This window comes from Acanthisitta chloris, unplaced genomic scaffold (assembly GCF_000695815.1).
Source record: "Acanthisitta chloris isolate BGI_N310 unplaced genomic scaffold, ASM69581v1 scaffold19897, whole genome shotgun sequence".
NCBI lineage: Eukaryota > Metazoa > Chordata > Aves > Passeriformes > Acanthisittidae > Acanthisitta > Acanthisitta chloris.
The window spans coordinates 38,634-55,332 of record NW_008681197.1 but is presented as its reverse complement, the minus strand read 5'-3'; the positions used below and the strand labels follow the sequence as shown (position 1 = coordinate 55,332).

General features: G+C 39.9%; 1 protein-coding gene across 1 annotated transcript in view; it reads left to right on the top strand.

The window, feature by feature from the left end:
- ZCCHC2 (zinc finger, CCHC domain containing 2) overlaps window positions 1–14,496 on the top strand; it is a 29,359-nt gene extending 14,863 nt beyond the window's left edge. The window contains exons 6-13 of the mRNA XM_009078032.1: window positions 609–692; window positions 2,493–2,550; window positions 5,210–5,345; window positions 6,693–6,757; window positions 7,635–7,729; window positions 10,827–10,955; window positions 11,644–13,152; window positions 14,130–14,496. Of these exons, the coding sequence (XP_009076280.1) occupies window positions 609–692; window positions 2,493–2,550; window positions 5,210–5,345; window positions 6,693–6,757; window positions 7,635–7,729; window positions 10,827–10,955; window positions 11,644–13,152; window positions 14,130–14,197 (2,144 nt within the window). The 3' untranslated portion in view covers window positions 14,198–14,496. The remainder of the gene's footprint in view (window positions 1–608; window positions 693–2,492; window positions 2,551–5,209; window positions 5,346–6,692; window positions 6,758–7,634; window positions 7,730–10,826; window positions 10,956–11,643; window positions 13,153–14,129) is intronic.
- The last annotated feature ends 2,203 nt before the right edge of the window (window positions 14,497–16,699 follow it).

Here is a 16,699-nt window from a genome sequence, read left to right as displayed (position 1 = left end):
GGAAAGAGCAGACACCTACAGTTAGATTCACTACCACACTAAGTCCTTTTTCAGAGCATGGCAGTGGTATTTTTGCAACAAAATTGGTAATATTAGTCCTACTTCTCTTTTCATCCGGCCTGGCATAAAAAGGCAAAATTTGTGTGAAGACTGTGTTAAGGGCACTAGAAAACTAGCCCAAATTAGATTTCAAAAGAAATAGGTGAATGATTTGACAGTGGAGGAGTGTAACTTGTTGCAGAAGAATGATACTAGCTATTGTTGGTCTCCTCCCATTGATTGTTGTAACATAAAAAGATATAAAGAAAAATCTGAAGTGCAGGATAATAGAAGTATTTCTAATGTTATCACAGCCATGACTTTTTGAAATTGCACCATAGCTTTAAAATTATTTTGGACACTGTTTTCTTCAAAATGAAAGTGTCTCTGCAGAGCCTTTCCTCTTGGAGATGGCCTGCTTTCAAGGAGGTAATGTTCAAATTATTGCCACGTGCAAACCACTAAGTTCAGTCTTCCATTTCCCTAGCTTCCAGTTTAGTGCAAGCATTCAGGAACTGTCCAGTTGTTCAAGATCTATAAAGTTACTACGTGAACTTTATTCTCTGCAGGTAACTTACAACCCTCTTTGAAGACGGTTAAGACACCAGAACACTTCAAGGAGGACAGTTCAGAAGCTTCAAGTCAGGAGGAAGGTAGTTGTGTACTCAAAGGTGGTGGTTCTTTGAGAAATTTTGCCACACTGGAAATCACAGACTTGACTGATTTCTTAATTGGTACAAAATGAAAGATTTGAATGAAGTCTGCTATGTAAATGGAGAGTTTTGTGTACTTCCAGCAGTTTCCTTCAGAGGTTGCTCTGTAATTCAAGGAGTGGCAGCATTCATAGACAGCTGGAAGGCAGAAGTTCTCAGTGGTGTTGAACAACCAGGAAGATATACTTTACAACTGAGCCAAAACTGTTCGTAGCTTTTAACATCTTTGCCTATTGTGCAGTTACCAGGGTTCAGAGCTGAGTGCAGCATTTCAAGAGTTGCAGATTGTTTTGCATTAAATGCGCCAAATTTGTTTAGCTTCTAGTTTTACACAGAAAGGATGTGTACGTTTTGCTCTTCCTACTCTTTAACCTGTGCTGCTTTTATACTCTGGACTGTTAAGAAGTTTGGGACTGTAGTGAGTGTTGATTACAGTCTGAAAGCTCAGAACCAGTTCACACATGGAAGCAGCAACCTCATGGCTGGTCAGTAGTTTCATTTGGAAAGGAACAGCAAGCCAGTTTTGCATTGGTTTTGGTAGCAAACAAGTGTAAGCTCCTGATAGGTGGTGGAAAGAATGAGAAATGGGACTGATAAGTGAACATGGACCACTGAACACTTACGGTAGCTTTCACAGAATGACACCAATCTTAGCCTGTTACACATCAACATAGGAATAAGTTTGCAGTTGATCTTACATGCAATTAGTATTCCACATATGCAGCTCTAACAGCTTTTTCTTATTACAAAAATCATTACCATATTCTTCTTTAGAGTTCAGAATGCACCAAATAAATTTACAACATGTTTGGAGATTGCTCAAATAGTTTTTTTTATGTAGTGTCCTTAAAAATAAAAAAAATCTCTTCACCTGATGGAAAAAAAAACCCACATTTTGTGCCATCTTAATGAAGTGCTACCAGAAGTTCATTTTTTTTCTTAAGTTTTTAATTTGTACTCGTGTAGCAATTGAGAAGATTTTAGGCAAAATGATAGCTACTAAGAATACCAGGTCATCAGCAGTTGGAATTAAGAAAAGTTGCTGTTGTTAAAATTTAACAGTTGCCTTAAAGAAAAGGGTAGACTCTGTCTCTGAAGATCTTGGGTTTTGTTTCATAGAATGGTTTTGGTTGGAAGGGACCTTAAAGATCATCTAGTTCCAACCCACCTGCCACAGGCAGGGAACTTTCCACTATACCAGGTTGCTCAGAGCCCCATCCAGCGTGGCCTTGTGGCAGTATCTCTCTTTGTCAGGTGTAATTTGTAACTCTTTACTTGCATAGTGAATTTTGAGGTTCAGAATGCAACACTTGGTGTAAGACTTGTCTTCGGTCACTATTCAGCATAGTTTGGGGAATAATTTCAGCATTTCAGAAAAAATACAAAATTTTGTATTTTTTCTGACTCAATCCTTTCTTCTCTCTCTGTTCTCTCATAATGGGTGAGACTCAGTCACACATTTAGGCCTTACTATGAAATACAGAGGTGAGGAAACACTAACAGTTGTCATAGTTCCTCTTTCTGTTTCATTCTGCTGTGAAGTGGAAGGTAAAGAGTCTTGATTGTATCATCTGTACAAGCTGATCTGTCCTCTGTGCTACACCTATTAATTTCAGCCCAGCCTATTTAATGAAAGTGTCTTCTGCTGTGTCGGGTAGTGATGGAAAGATGAATTTGTTTGAGCTAAAAGAAAAAATGGGAATTGTTACTGAAATATGCTTTGTTTATTTTTTTTTCCAGATGTATTGCAACACACAGCAGTTCACAAGAAACATAATGGAAAAAATCCTGTTGCCAAGTAGGTACTAGGATGTAGCATGACCATGCTACTTGTCTGAACTTTTGTTAGTGCTTTGAGAGGATGTGTCCTTCTAGATTAAGGCTTGTTTACATGGATTTTGTTTGTTTGGGGTGGGGTGTTCTGATTTTTTGTGGTTTGGGAGGTTATTATTAAGTTAATCTGTATTAGAAAATATTTCAAAAGATCCTATTTCTAAATCTGTAGGTCTGGGTCATCCAGGTCTCTCTTCTTTCCCAGATTTTGTGAATCTTCACTACTTGAGTTGATATTTTGATTTGTGTTTCTAAGCTGAGTAGCATAAATTTGTATTGCATGTGTTTTTCCTATGTGCACACACTCCCATGCTTATACTGAAACTTGCCAGTGCTGTTGAGTTAAAGCTTAAGTAGCTTCAAAGATGATGTTTTAGGAGAAGGAAGTCCATTCTCTATTATTTTTTTTGGCTTAGCAAATGCACACATACAATGCTGGTTTATGTCCATTGGAAGTGGAAGTGTTTCTTAACTACATTAAAGTAGTTTATATGTGCATTCAGATCTGTGAGGTATGTAATGTGAATTCACCCATTAGGGTATTTTGACCAGAAACTTTGGATATGTTGGCACACAGTGGTGCAGTTGAGCTAAATTAAGAGGAAAAAATGGATACAAAATTTATTGTGATTTGCAATTTTGTTTGGTGTTGATTTATCTGTAAAATGCTTTTATCTTATGGTGGAAATTTACCTGGTATTGCAATAGAGTATACACTTAGCACGAAGCAATGTTGGTTAAGGTCCACAGGTCTTTAACAGACAAAATTCTTGTGAACTCACCAATTGGACAAATGAGTGTTTTTTGTCTGTTTTGTTTTTTAACTCTCCTACTTTGAACTTTCAAGAAGAAAGTGTCATCGTGACAAAGTCTGTGATTGATTATGCCAGTGGATATACAGCCTACTGAGAAGTCATAAGAGCAGGATTGAAACTTAGTAGCATATAGTTAGTGATGAAGAAATTGTCTTACTGATTCTATAATGAAGTACACTAAAGCTGACTGTAGTTTAGGATCTGTCTTTCAGGGAGGACAGAGACAGACAGACCTTTCCACAAAGCTCTGTGATAGAAACTCCTTTAGCTAGCTATTATTTTGTGTTTATTTAAGAGGGGAAAACATGTTTACTGCTTGACTACTAGAAGTCTGTTAGTCCTCTCCTGTTAGTGTTCTGTGTCTGTCTTCTTAAAATCTGTCTGTTGCTTATGGGTCCTAAAGAAATGGCACTGAATGAAACTTTCCTGGTTTTAAGTATGCATAAAACTGTCTAGAGTCGAGAGCAGTTCATCAAGTAACGTTGGTATATTGTGCTATGTTACTCTTTGTTTTCATTCAGTATTGCAGCCTTTCTCTGGAAAAGTCAATCTACTGGTAGGAATGATAGCAGACATACAAAGTAGAAAATACAGTAGTATTGCAGCTTGCATGAAATGACTGCAGATTTGGCAGTGAGATCACTTACCTCCATTTGACAGAAATCTCGAAAGTGACCTGGCTTATATCTCTGCAGTCAGGGGCTCATGTCTGTCTTGTGGGACCTTCTTGGGTTCTCACCATTTTCTTGAGTTATCTTTTTAATGTCCTACTGTACCTCTTTTAAGTAGTTTGAGCACTTACTTGCAGAGGTGTTTGGTGAGTAGCTGCTGGAACTTCAGCATGTCTTGTGGTTTGGCATGAGCTGGATTTCTGCCATCATGGGAAATGAGTAACATTTCATATTGCAGTGACCTTCATGAAGCAGCTTGCCAACAGCCCTGAGTTAAAAGGCACTTTCAATTATCACCACAAGTATTCTGATAAGAATTTAGAAGTGTTAACTCCTTTTTTGTTTTGTTTTGGAGTTTTTTTTTTTGCACCCAGTCAGCAGTAAGGCATGGCTTTGTATGAGACACACAAAGTTTATAGCTTCATGTGCCCCACTGACTCTGTCAGAGCCCTGACTGGTTTTCCAGCAGTTTTTGTTGACGTGGTTAAATATTGTTTCTGACTGGTTGCTGTAGAGCAAAGCTTGACTGGAAGGCATTATAAAATCCAAAGTAAATGCCAAATGCTACTCCCGTTGCTCAGCACCACTCAAAACTAGCAGTCTTGAAGGTAAAAATGTAAAGCAAGGTGACTGTTTTGAAACTCAAACACATCTGTAGTATGATCTGTAGGTAACCATGCACTCCTTTCCTTAAATATCTCATGAATTCTGAGGTAGGGATTGCAAAGTAATTCCAGCTTTGTCGTTAACAATAAGGAAGAAAGGCAGAATACATTTCTGTCTGGAGGATTTCCTCAAGTCTGGTATGAAAAAAGTGAAATCTTTGTGGTATAGAAATAGCCATGGAAACTCTTCTCTCTATTACTGTTTTCTACAAATTCTGTTGTTCTGAATTTTACATCAAGTTATAGTAGACAAATGAAAAAGGAACTTCAGTTAAGTTCAGATTATTGGTACAACTGCAGAGCACAGGAACTCTGGCAGTTTACGTCTTCTAAATCTCTTGAGAATTCCTAGGGTTTTCTGAAAGCAGAATTTCCCAACATGATGGAAAAATGTGTATGTTGGTAAGAAAAGGCTGCAGGTTTTTCACACCAGCATAACTTTTGGTGGTTTGGGTTTTTTTTCTTTTCAGCAGCACTAGCAGTGCAAAATGTTCTTCACTGGATAGCCTTAACATACAGCACTCGGAGCAGAATGGGGTAATGGACTGGAGAAGGAAAAGCTGTATTGTCCAGCAGCACCCAGAGCACTGTACAAACCTACTTGACCAGGTGTGTTGCTATTTTTTCTTCAAAGCCATATTGTGAGACATTGGAGAGCACTGTCCACTGCACATGATGAGACTGAGTTTTAACAGATTAAGAGCCCTGCCAGAGTTGTACAAATAAGTGTTGAAGTTCAGGTTGCTACTGACTTACCTTGATTAGAAAAATCCTCATAATTGCTTAGCCATGTCTCATCAGTTGCATATTTTGTTTATGGATTTGTAAATAAAATTTCCCAGTAGGCTATAAGTAATCAGAAAAGTCTAATGTTAGTTTCTACTCAGGCACTTAGGTGTTACTGTAACACTGTCATCAGAGAGGATTTCAGAACACCTGGGTAATTTCCATGGTATGGCAAGGAACAAACTAGAAACTGTATTAATAACAGCCATATTACTGCTGTGTTAGGGACAAATTCTTTCTATCTTACCTGCATTATTTAAGTAACTTTAGTATTAGAATAAAGTTAATAGCTAGATGCCTCCACACTTTTTGTGAGATTTGTGTCTCTTCGGTGGTCAGTCTCATTGTGAATATAGTTGAGAAGAATAGTTGTTTATAAATAGAATCATCCTCTGAAATTGGGAGAAGGAAGGTTGCTCAGTGCTTACATCTGAATAACCTTGACTCTTAGAATTGCTTAATATTACTCTTATTCTGCATGCAGACGTATTGTTTTGGTTGTTACATGGGGAATAGGAAGTCAAACAAAGCCAGTTTCCTTTTTTCACAGAGCAGGTAATGGATTGTGATTTGCTTCTAAAGATGAAATGGTAGACTGCACCGAAGCTTGGGGTGAAAAAAAGTTAATATACTAAAGCAGAGGAAAAGCTGTTTTCTGTTTAAAGGAAGTACAAATACAGCAATTTGGATGGATTATTTCAGAGTTTTCATACCTTTACACCTCTGCCAAATGTGAAATATTACTAACAGCTAGTAATAGTATACTTAAAAGATTGTGTGCTTTCCCCCCCAGCTATCAAATAATTCTGTCAACAAATTTTGTAGCTACTTAAGCCTGGTGATTAGCCTTTGTAGCAGGTATGTGATGAAACATATTTGGTTTTATCCTCAAGAGGAAGGACACCATGCAAACAACAATTTGATTAATATCTTTGGAATATTTGCAAGTAGTAATTTTCTGAGTGTTTTTGCTGATAGTGGCATAAACACAAGACGAGATGCATTATTTTACAGACCCAGATGCACTGAACAAGTGGTTGTTTGCATGGTTATAGCACGTGTGAGTTCACTAGTCTTGGACTGATGGACCTGTTGGTCTAGAAGGGGTTTTTGTTGCCTTTCATAATACACATTCTGTTGTTTGACTGGTGTCTGTATTTTTGTGTCTAGCATACAGTGGAAAAACGAAGTCTATCTACAGTAAGCAAGAAGAAAGGAAAGCCACAGCTGGAAAAGTAGGTTTCCAATGTAACCAGTTATCCAGAAACACTTTTTTTTTTTAGGAAACACTCAATTTCACTCTGATAAACAATCAATTAGGTGCTTTGTTTTGCTGTTGTGGAACAAAAGCTGGCATAGCGTGAGGCCAGGCTACATAAAACCCCCTATTTTATAGTCTGTAAAGAAATAACTTGAAAAATAGAATGTAAGCGAATGCTTTCATTTCTCAAAATATCACTTGTCATTTAGCCAAAAGGTGAAGGAGCAGAAGTAGGTTCTTAACCAATACTGAATTGCCTTTTTCTCTTTATATTGATTTGAAAGTTGAAAGGTGTAAGGCTGTCCACAAAACACTGAAAAAACAAACAAGGATTGACAGCAACCTTTAACATTATGTAGTGTATGGTAACTGGCTGAAATGTTTTACTGAAGATAATTTGCACATCAGAGAACTTCAGAAGTTCCTTCGGGCTACACAGTCCTGCACTGTGAGAAGTGAAATCATTTCCACCCTTATCTGTTACTCTGCCTACTTCCAAGGTTCTGTCACGTTGTTACTCTGCAGCCAGATGCTTTTATGCTAATCTGCTGTAGTGCTGCCTTACACACCTCAGCTTTCAAAGACAACTTTGCTGTCAGCTGCACCATTTCCTTTTGTGAGTGCTTTCTTTGTTTAGATGTTTATTCGCAGTGTTTAATAACACTGCTCGTGTAGTTCCTGGTATATTGCACCAGCAGCCTTTACTTATTTGTTTATTATCTAAATTTGTTGTTAGACATGTTTCTGGCCTGGAGTCACTGCCTCTGTTTACAGTGGTATTATGTGTTCGTTCATGGTTGGATATTTGTGCCCATGCATTTACAAAAAACCCATGAAAATTATTTACACAGGGAAAAAACAAAGAAAACTGAGTGCCGGTTGAATAACAGGACGAACGGAGTGCGAGTTGCAGCACCACAGCACATCAGGACAGGGACAGCTAAAGGTAAGGTGTCTTTTCACAAGCTGTTTCTAAGAAACAGAACTTCAAGCTTTGCTGATTAATTCAGTCTTCTCCTGTAAAGGGGAAATCATCTATTTTGGCGCAAGTCAGCGTGTTGGCAGTGTAGTCTGTGCTTTGACTTGCTGTGCAGAACATGCTAGACTCACTCTTCTGTATGCAATTGCCTAGGGTGTGTCTCCTTTCATGCAAAAGTGCAGAAATACTAGTAAAGTATCCATAAGTTGGGTTATGTGGTATAGCAGTTGCAGAAACAGTTACTGTTGGGCTAGTTCTATATGAAAGTCGCCAGTCTGAGTGTGTGGAGCTCCAGGGTCTTGTGTTACTGTTCTCTTTGCAGCTGATTAGTTCCTTCTTCTATTGTGGAATGGCCCATGAGGAACCTGTATAAAACCCCTTTGGTGTGAACTGTTAATGCACTGTAGTGTATAAACCAAGCGACTCCTGAGCTGCAACACAGAGCTGTGTATGCTGCCCTTAATGGGGTTTTCCAGTTTGGGAAATCCAGCAAAATAGAGTGTCTAGGCCAAGACTTGTGTACATCAGTCAGTTGTAAGACAGGAATGTATTTGTGTTCCTTTAGTAAATTGAGTCTTCAAGCTTTGTGTCAAATTTCTGAAGGCTGACTGTTACCCATTGGCTTTGTTTTCTAAGTTCCCAATATCAGCTGCAGCCTTGACCCTCTCATACCTAGTTCTCATGACAGAAGATTGGCAAAGTTTGCCTTTTTCTACACCACTTAATTGGCAGAAGTGTTGAAAGGACTCTTAGCAAGTGCCTTGTTTTTCTGTTGCTTCTACCTGTGGTACAGTCTTGATTAAGCTTTCATTCTTCTCAGTGCTTCTCACCTTTGAGAGTTCCAGATGGAACTCTCTTCCCATTCTGAACTACTGACGTGTTCTATGGGCAGGTGTTTGTACCTTTTACAAACAGTATTTGACTAAAACTTGAAGAATTCACAGTTCACAAATGCAGCAAAACCAGAGATACCTTGGAAAGCTATGGCTAAGGGCTGTACAAGCAGAAAACATATTCTACAGCAGAGCTTTGCTGCACACATTTCCAGTTGATTACTGGTTTTGTTGCCAGGCAATATGCACTGGGCTTTTATGAACTGGTGATGACTTTTAGGAGGTGGTTCAGGTTTGGGTGATGTAGTGCAAAGTTAAATAGGAAATGCTTTGCCATCAGAGTTCTGTTTACTCCTACCCAGCACTCTACATGGCCAGGCTGGTTCAAGAAGCAGCTGTAACCCTTGGGGGCTGCAACCCATTAAGGCCTGCTCACAGATGAGCTGTCTACTTGTCTGTTTGTGTACAAACATCCAAATGTCTTTTGAGGTATTCATTGGAGACATAGTCTAACAAAAAAATTCATGTTGCAGTCTGAATCTCTGCCTGGCTTTAGATGTCCAGGCTTGGTTTGAAATGCCCTGTTTTGAGTCTGTAACTCTGAATTGCAGCATGTTTTCTTCCATTTTTTCCTCCTTATTTTTAGCATTTCTGAGGCATCAGTAGTCTTTGAATACTTGATGCTTTGTGACTAGCACTTTAGGCTCTGGCTTTCAGTGATCAGAGGTTGACACTGAGGCTCCAAGTTATATTAGATATTCAAAACACATGTTAAAATAATTTAACCACTTACAGGTTTAATCCAGTGTTGTGGTTTAACCCCTGCCAGCAGCCAAGAGCCACACAGCCGCTCACACACTCCCCCAGTGGGATGGGGGAGAGAATCAGAAGGGTAAAAGCTACAAAAACTCATGGCTTGAGATAAAGACAGTTTAATAGGGAAAGCAAAAACCACACACAAGCAAATCAAAACAAGGAATGAATTCCCTGCTTCCCACAGACAGGAGGTGTTCAGCATCTCCAGGAGAGCAGGGCCCATCACACATAACAGTTCCTTGGGAAGACAAACACCATCACTCCAGATGTCCCCCCTTCCTCCTCCTTCCTCCCACCTTATATGCTGAGCATGATGTCATATGGTATGGAATATCCCTTTGGTCAGTTTGGGTCACCTGTCCCAGCTGTGTGTCTTCCCAATTTCCCATGCACCCAATTCCAATTTCCTTGCCATGTGGCAGTACAGAAAGCAGCAAAGGCCTTGACTCTGTGTGAGCTCTGCTCAGCAATAACAAAAACATCTCTGCAATATCAACCCTGTGTTCTGCACAGACCCTAAACATAGCCTCATACTAGCCTCTGTGAAAAAAGTTAACTATACTTCAGCCCAAACCAGCACATCCAGGAAATTACTTCAAGAATTGAAGCATTAAGGAATCTTTTAATGGCCTATCCCAACCTGTTAAACTTGCAGAAGCAATAATAAATGAAAAAAAAATTATTTATAGGTTGTTATTATTATCATTAATAAAATAAATAATAGTGTTCTGATTTTTGTCCTAGAGTTTTGCCAGCCGAGGTTTTGGGGGTTAGTGTTTCCTTGAAGTTAGTGCCTGACATAGGTTCTGTGAGGGTGTATTTGTCATGCTTCCCCTCTGAGGCTGAACTTGAAAGCCAGAGCATAGCAGCTGCCCACCCTGAAAGTTCCAGCAAATGAGTGTCCCGTGATCCATTCAAAATTTAGAAACACATTTTACACTTTTTTCAGTTCACCTCTTTTTCTTTAAACGGCTTTTGTTGATACAATTTGCTTGAAGCCTTTTCTAGAAGAGTGAATTGTGAAATGGTGTGTTGTTTTGACACTGCCTGCTGAGTTAGCTCTCTGCCTCTGCTGGTGTGACTGGGGAGTGTTGTGTCTCTTCAAACAGAAATGTATTTTGTAGTACAATCTGGTGTAAGCATTGCAAAAGTCATTAAGGATCATCATTCTTTTCACTACTCTGCATAAATGCCAATTGTCAGTATTGCCTTTAACACCAAGGGTTCAGTCATCGTGAATTTAGGGACAAGGCCAGTCCTGAATGCTGGGAGTGGAAACACTAGGAATACAGTGCACAGATACAATTAAGTAGGAACAGACAAAAGTCTGAAGTAGTGTGAGATGTGAGCAAATCCAGATAACCTCACTTCCATACACTGAGATTAAAAATAAAAATGACAACTTTTATTTTTAGATCTGAATTTGGACGCTGGATCTGGTCATGATACGTGTGGAGAAACGTCATCTGAAAGTTACAGTTCTCCTTCTAGTCCACGGCATGATGGGAGGGAAAGCTTTGATAGTGAAGAAGAAAAAGACAGAGGTTGTATTTATGGAGAGTGTGTATGAATGTCTTTATTCTTAGACTGATCTCTTTCTTGCATTAATTCTAATTAGTTTTTCAGTTTTATTAGCTGCTTTAATTTCTGAACTAGTCACAGAATGCATTTTGCTTTGTGGGTTTTGTGACTGGATGGTATGCAAATAGCAGAACTGTTTAAATACCACTGAGTTGCAGGTGGCTACATCTATGTAGTAATTTTCCAACCTCGGTGGCATAGCTTTTTTGAGAAATTTCAGCAGTAAAATAATGTGAAAAACTTTGGGATGAGAGAGACAGGTTTTATATCAGATTATGTGTGGCATATCTGTGAGGTCCATCTCTTTGTACTGACAACTTGCCGCTCCTTCCAAATTTGAGTAGGCTATGTTAATGTCTTTCTAGGCAGATGTTGATTGCTAGTGTGACCTGTGTCCTACTCTTCTTATTTGCAGATACACACAAGTCAAAGACACAGTAGCTGGTTGGGCAGAAGGATATAGGCAAGTGATGGAGATGGATTTAGCTTAATTTGGATGAATGAAAATCATCTCAGTTGTTAGAGTTTGGGAAGACAACTAGCATTTGTGTCATCAAACTTAGGAGATTTTATATGGGTAAATGAGTCCAAGGCATATTCTCTATTGCTTGAGATACATTCTTCTGACCTACAAATGCTTTTGTCCCCCAGATACAGACAGCAATTCTGAGGACTCTGGGAATCAAAATACAACCAGGTTTACAGGCTACAGTGCTGTCAGTTCATCAAACGTGAGCAAATCCTCTGCTCAGATCTCTTCAGTGAATAATGAAAACGGGAGCCTTTCGGAAGATCCTTTGAATGCAAAGTTTCAACACATTTCCTTCATGCCTGCCTTACACTGTGTGATGCACAGCGCTGCCCAGAAGCCTGAAGCAGTTGTCCCACCACCCATATCTGCAGATGGTAAAACGATGGGGATGCTTGTTACCACACCCGTCGCTGTCTCGCCAGTGAGAGAGTCTGCGAACTCCCCTCCCAGTGGAATGGGCCCAGTGACCTCTGGTGAACCTGAGAAACGCCTTGAGCTGATGGCTTCCCCTTTGCCAGTCCCATCCACTTTCCTTCCTCATTCTGTCCAGCCTGGTAGCCCTGCTTTGCATTTGGCAATGCACAGATTGAAAATGCCCTCTCCGCAGGGATCGTCGGAAAGTTGCACAGTTAATGGACCACAGCAGCCAACAGGAAACTTAAGTATTGGATCACCAAATACTGCCTTTATCCCAGTCCACAACCCAGGTAGTTTCCCAGGATCCCCAGTTCCTACTACAGATCCCATCACAAAACCTGCATCCCAGGTGGTAGGACTGAATCAAATGGTGCCTCACATTGAGGGAAACCCAGGAGCAATCCCTCAGCCTACCAATCTAAAGGTAGTTCTTCCAGCAGCTGGTCTCTCCACAGCAGCACCGCCACCTCCACCAGCTTCGTACGCTTTGCCAGGCAGTCCTCATGCTACCAGTGTGTTGCCCAACCAGAATACAAACGTGCTAAGCACTGTAGCAACTTCCTCACCACCTCAGTCCGCTGGTTTAGGTGTTGGTCAGGTCCAGTCCACTGTTCCTCCTGCAATACCAACACATACGCCAGGCCCTGCCCCCAGCCCGAGCCCTGCTCTAACACACAGCACTGCACAGAGCGACAGCACATCCTACATAAATGCTGTTGGGAATAATAACACTAACGGGACAATGTTACCTCCGCAGCAGTTGGGATCTGGTCCTTGTGGCTCCTGTGGACGTAGGTGTAGCTGTGGGACCAATGGCAGCCTTCAGATTAATAGCTATTTTTATCATAACCCACTTCATGGACAAGTCTACAGAGTTCCATCTTTCTTCACTCTGCCATCACTTTGCAATGGCAGCTACCTCAATCAAGCACATCAAAGCAATGGAACACAGCTTCCTTTCTTCCTGCCTCAGTCTCCGTATGCAAACGGGCTTATGCATGACCCAGTGATGGGGAGCCAAGCCAACTATGGTATGCAGCAGATGGCAGGATTTGGGAGGTTCTATCCTGTATATCCAGCACCTAACGTAGTTGCCAACACAAATGGGTCGGGACCCAAGAAGAATGGGAACGTTTCATGTTACAATTGTGGTGTAAGTGGACACTATGCGCAGGACTGTAAGCAGTCATCCATGGAGGCCAGTCAACAAGGTAATCATGATAACTCCCAGCGGACTTGCTTTTGAGTTTAGCAGTTCCTCTTTACCTTTCTGAATGTGCTGGTTTTGGTCTTGCAGAAAGGTGTGCGTGCGTGTGTATGTTTTGTGTAAATGGTTGTGCACTAGTGACCTGCTCTAAAACTGCAAAGTATCTATCTTATCTCTGCCTGAAAATCCTGTAGAACAGTGCAAAGGAACGGGGTTTGCAGCGTGAAGTCGAAAATGGGTGTGATTCAGAGCTGGAAAGTCAAACGATACCAGTCCTAAATTGTCATTCCTTTTCACTGGTTTGTTTCTGGCATTGTGTTGAGCCTTGCATGTTGTTTCAATTTTTCTCATTCCTGTTCAGTGGCGTGTTAATTTTGAGGGAATTAATTGGCAAAAAGCGAAAGATACCGATTACTGTCTGTGATAGGAACTCGTGAGAATTCAAAGAGAAACCAGTAGACTGGCCATTTGATAACTGAACTTTTCCAAGGCTTACCTTCACACAAGCAGCCATCCTTCTGTGCCCCAGCATGCAATGCATTTAACTTTTCAGACAAGTTGCAGCAAAGAGGCAGAAACCAATTGGAACTAGAAATCAAAGGAATGGCTTCCATTTCTCTCTCCATTCAGAAGAATGGAGGAAATGCAGTGTTTGCTATTTTTGGTTCTTGCCCTGTGCCCATTCTGACTTTACCTGTTTGATCGGACTGGAACGAGAAAGATGGACCTTGATGGGGTCATCTTTTCTTTGCATTTTTCCAGTAAAGCTCAAGTCCTGTATCTACAGTCTATATCTTTTTTAAACTAAAGAGTTTTAGCAAGCAGATGAAAGAAAAGAGCGTGAAGTCTGAGGACCTACTTTAAAAGGACTGGAGGATGATAGTGCCTTTTGAAGAGCATGTCCATTTTGATACCTTGTAGTGGTTTTGTAATCCATTTTAATTGTGAGCAGTGACTTAGTAGTTCTCTTTCCTGTTTTAGGCACTTACAGACTGAGATACGCACCTCCCCCTCCCCCTTCCAATGATACCTTGGATTCTGCAGACTGAAACAAGTAAACATTGCCTACTTAAACTGAAGCTTGGGAAAGTGGGGGAAGGTGTGTGTGGGAGGGGGGGGTTGGTCTTGTGTTTTGGGACATTCCCGGTTTTATATTCTTTTGGAATTTTTCATTGCTTTTGCACCTCTGTTCCGTACAAAAGAAGAAAGCTGAGTCCCTGGTCTCCTCCTGGTTCTACAAAAGGCTTGTGTAATGCATGTAACCCAACCCCACAGCCAAACAATCAGAGCATTCGAACCATGCTTTTGCACTGAAGACTTGAGACATGTGCAATGTTTACTGCAGATTTTTTAAAAAAATAATTCCTCTGACCTCTGACATCACTGGTGGAGCAGCCATATGGGTGAACGAAGAAACTTGGTCATGTTCCCCACCACAATCTTCTTCCCTCCCTCCCCGTTCTCCTTATGCTGCTGTTTTCTTTTCTTTCCCTGTTTGTCCATGTGGATTCGTTGGACTTGCATGAGTGTTTAGCAGTTCATACAGACCCTGCCCGTACTCTAAATTTAATGCTCATGAATTGAGGGGAGATGTTCAAACGTCCTATTAGCAGAGTCCAAAGGAACACACAATACTGTACGTATACTATATCTGATAATAATACATTTACACAGCTCTCGAGAGTCCCAAACAAATGAAAATACATAGAGCAGGAAGGGGCTGAAACTCTGTGGACTGGAACAGATTTAGAACAACGAACGAGCTTAAATTGACAGATTTTTCTTCCCTTGTAGCTTTTTAGCCTGTATGTTCAGCAACAAAGGTGAAAAAATGGTATGAATGTTGTACACAGTGTGTTTGCATTTGTAATGAAAGTTGACAGCATTTTTTTCCTTTTTTAAAGCTATTCTACATTGTGTCAACACAGAATGAACATTACTTGATTGAATATTTTTTTCCTAAACTATTACAGTGTTGCATTGTACTTAGAATGTAAATGTTTTATTTCAAACTGAACAAAAGCTATGGTTTTCTACGAAATAGTCAGGTATTAGTATTAGAGCCTGTCTACCAAATAGCAAAGTCACTATTTTATAACAATTTACCACTATGCGTAATTACGGTATAATGTGAAAGACTGAAATGAGTGTTAAGATGGTATTAAACATGTCAGTATCATGAGTAAGTAAGTTTAATGCTGCTGTATTTTTTATTTTATTTTTAAAAGCCAATATATGTACTAAATTGCTTCCAGGTAATATTTGATTTCCTAAAGTGCACTGAGGTTATCTGGAAGACGAGTGTATTTTTTGACTGCTGCATTCAACACCGATGAACAACTACCACTGTATATCCATAGGGTTTGGCATTCCTCACAGTTCATGGCAGAAATGTTTTTTCTTAAAATCAGACCCAGTGTCCAGTAGAGGGATGAAATGAAAATCAATCTTTGGTTCAGCTGTCTAGTAAATTGCTAAACAAACAAAAAACTTGAAGAGAAAAAAAAAAAAGCTTGATTACTACATTTCTTCATAGGTAGCATTTATATTTATAGCACCAGTGTACATTTTGAAACTTTTTTCTTGGAGGGGGGGAATGGGGAGGGAGGTAGATGAAAGCTTTAATTTAAAAAAAAAAAAAAGTTTAAGTAGTAAATGAAAATTATTTTGATTAAAATTTTTATTTGATCTGGGTATTTTTGGACCACTTGAAATGAATGAACTGCGTTTGAGTTGAAGTGAGGGTGTTAAACCACCAATGGACTTGTATTGTGAATTACCTGCCAGTTGTACTTTATGGAACTTATTTTATGATTTAAAATACTGTACTGTAAATAGGAGGTATGTTACCTTCTCTTTATTTGTATGTTTACCATATACTTTGATATTTGAAATGTACTGGAAAGGTCACTTATATTTCTAGAAGAGATTGGATTTTATGCAACCTTTTTCCTTGAATTAACAGCAATAAAAAAAAAAAAAAAAGAAAAGAAGTACCTGTGTCCTTTGTCAGTGAGAAGGGTGGATCACTGCTGCTGGGGATAGGGATGGGACCGTGGAAGGTTTTGGCAAGCTACCAGCTTGGTCGGAATCTTTTGAGACAAAGCTGAGAGTGTTTGATTTAAACTAAGGTCAGTCTTGTGTCTGAAGTCAGGATGCTGTGTCTTGATTTAAACTTCTTACAGATATATAGATCTCTTGGGGAAAGGAGGCTGACCTTGTGTGACAGACCCAGGACCTGGAGCTCAGCTCTTTCAGAACAGTTAGGCCTATCTTAATCCGATGGCTCCTGGATTTGTGCTAAACCTCAGGTCAAGCATGTGTTTTTTGACTACTGTGCAAATAATCTGTGTGCTAGTCGTGTAGTCACTGGAAAGTGAGATCTATCTTCTGTCTGCTAAAATAGATGGAAGGACAACAGGAGTTGCCAGGAGTGAGGAAGAAGCTTAGAAATGTGCAGATTACAGCTGAAGGATCTGATACGAATGTAATATCCAAATGTGCTCAGGTACTTGGAAAGAGGAGAGGACTGATGACTTTGTCACCTTACT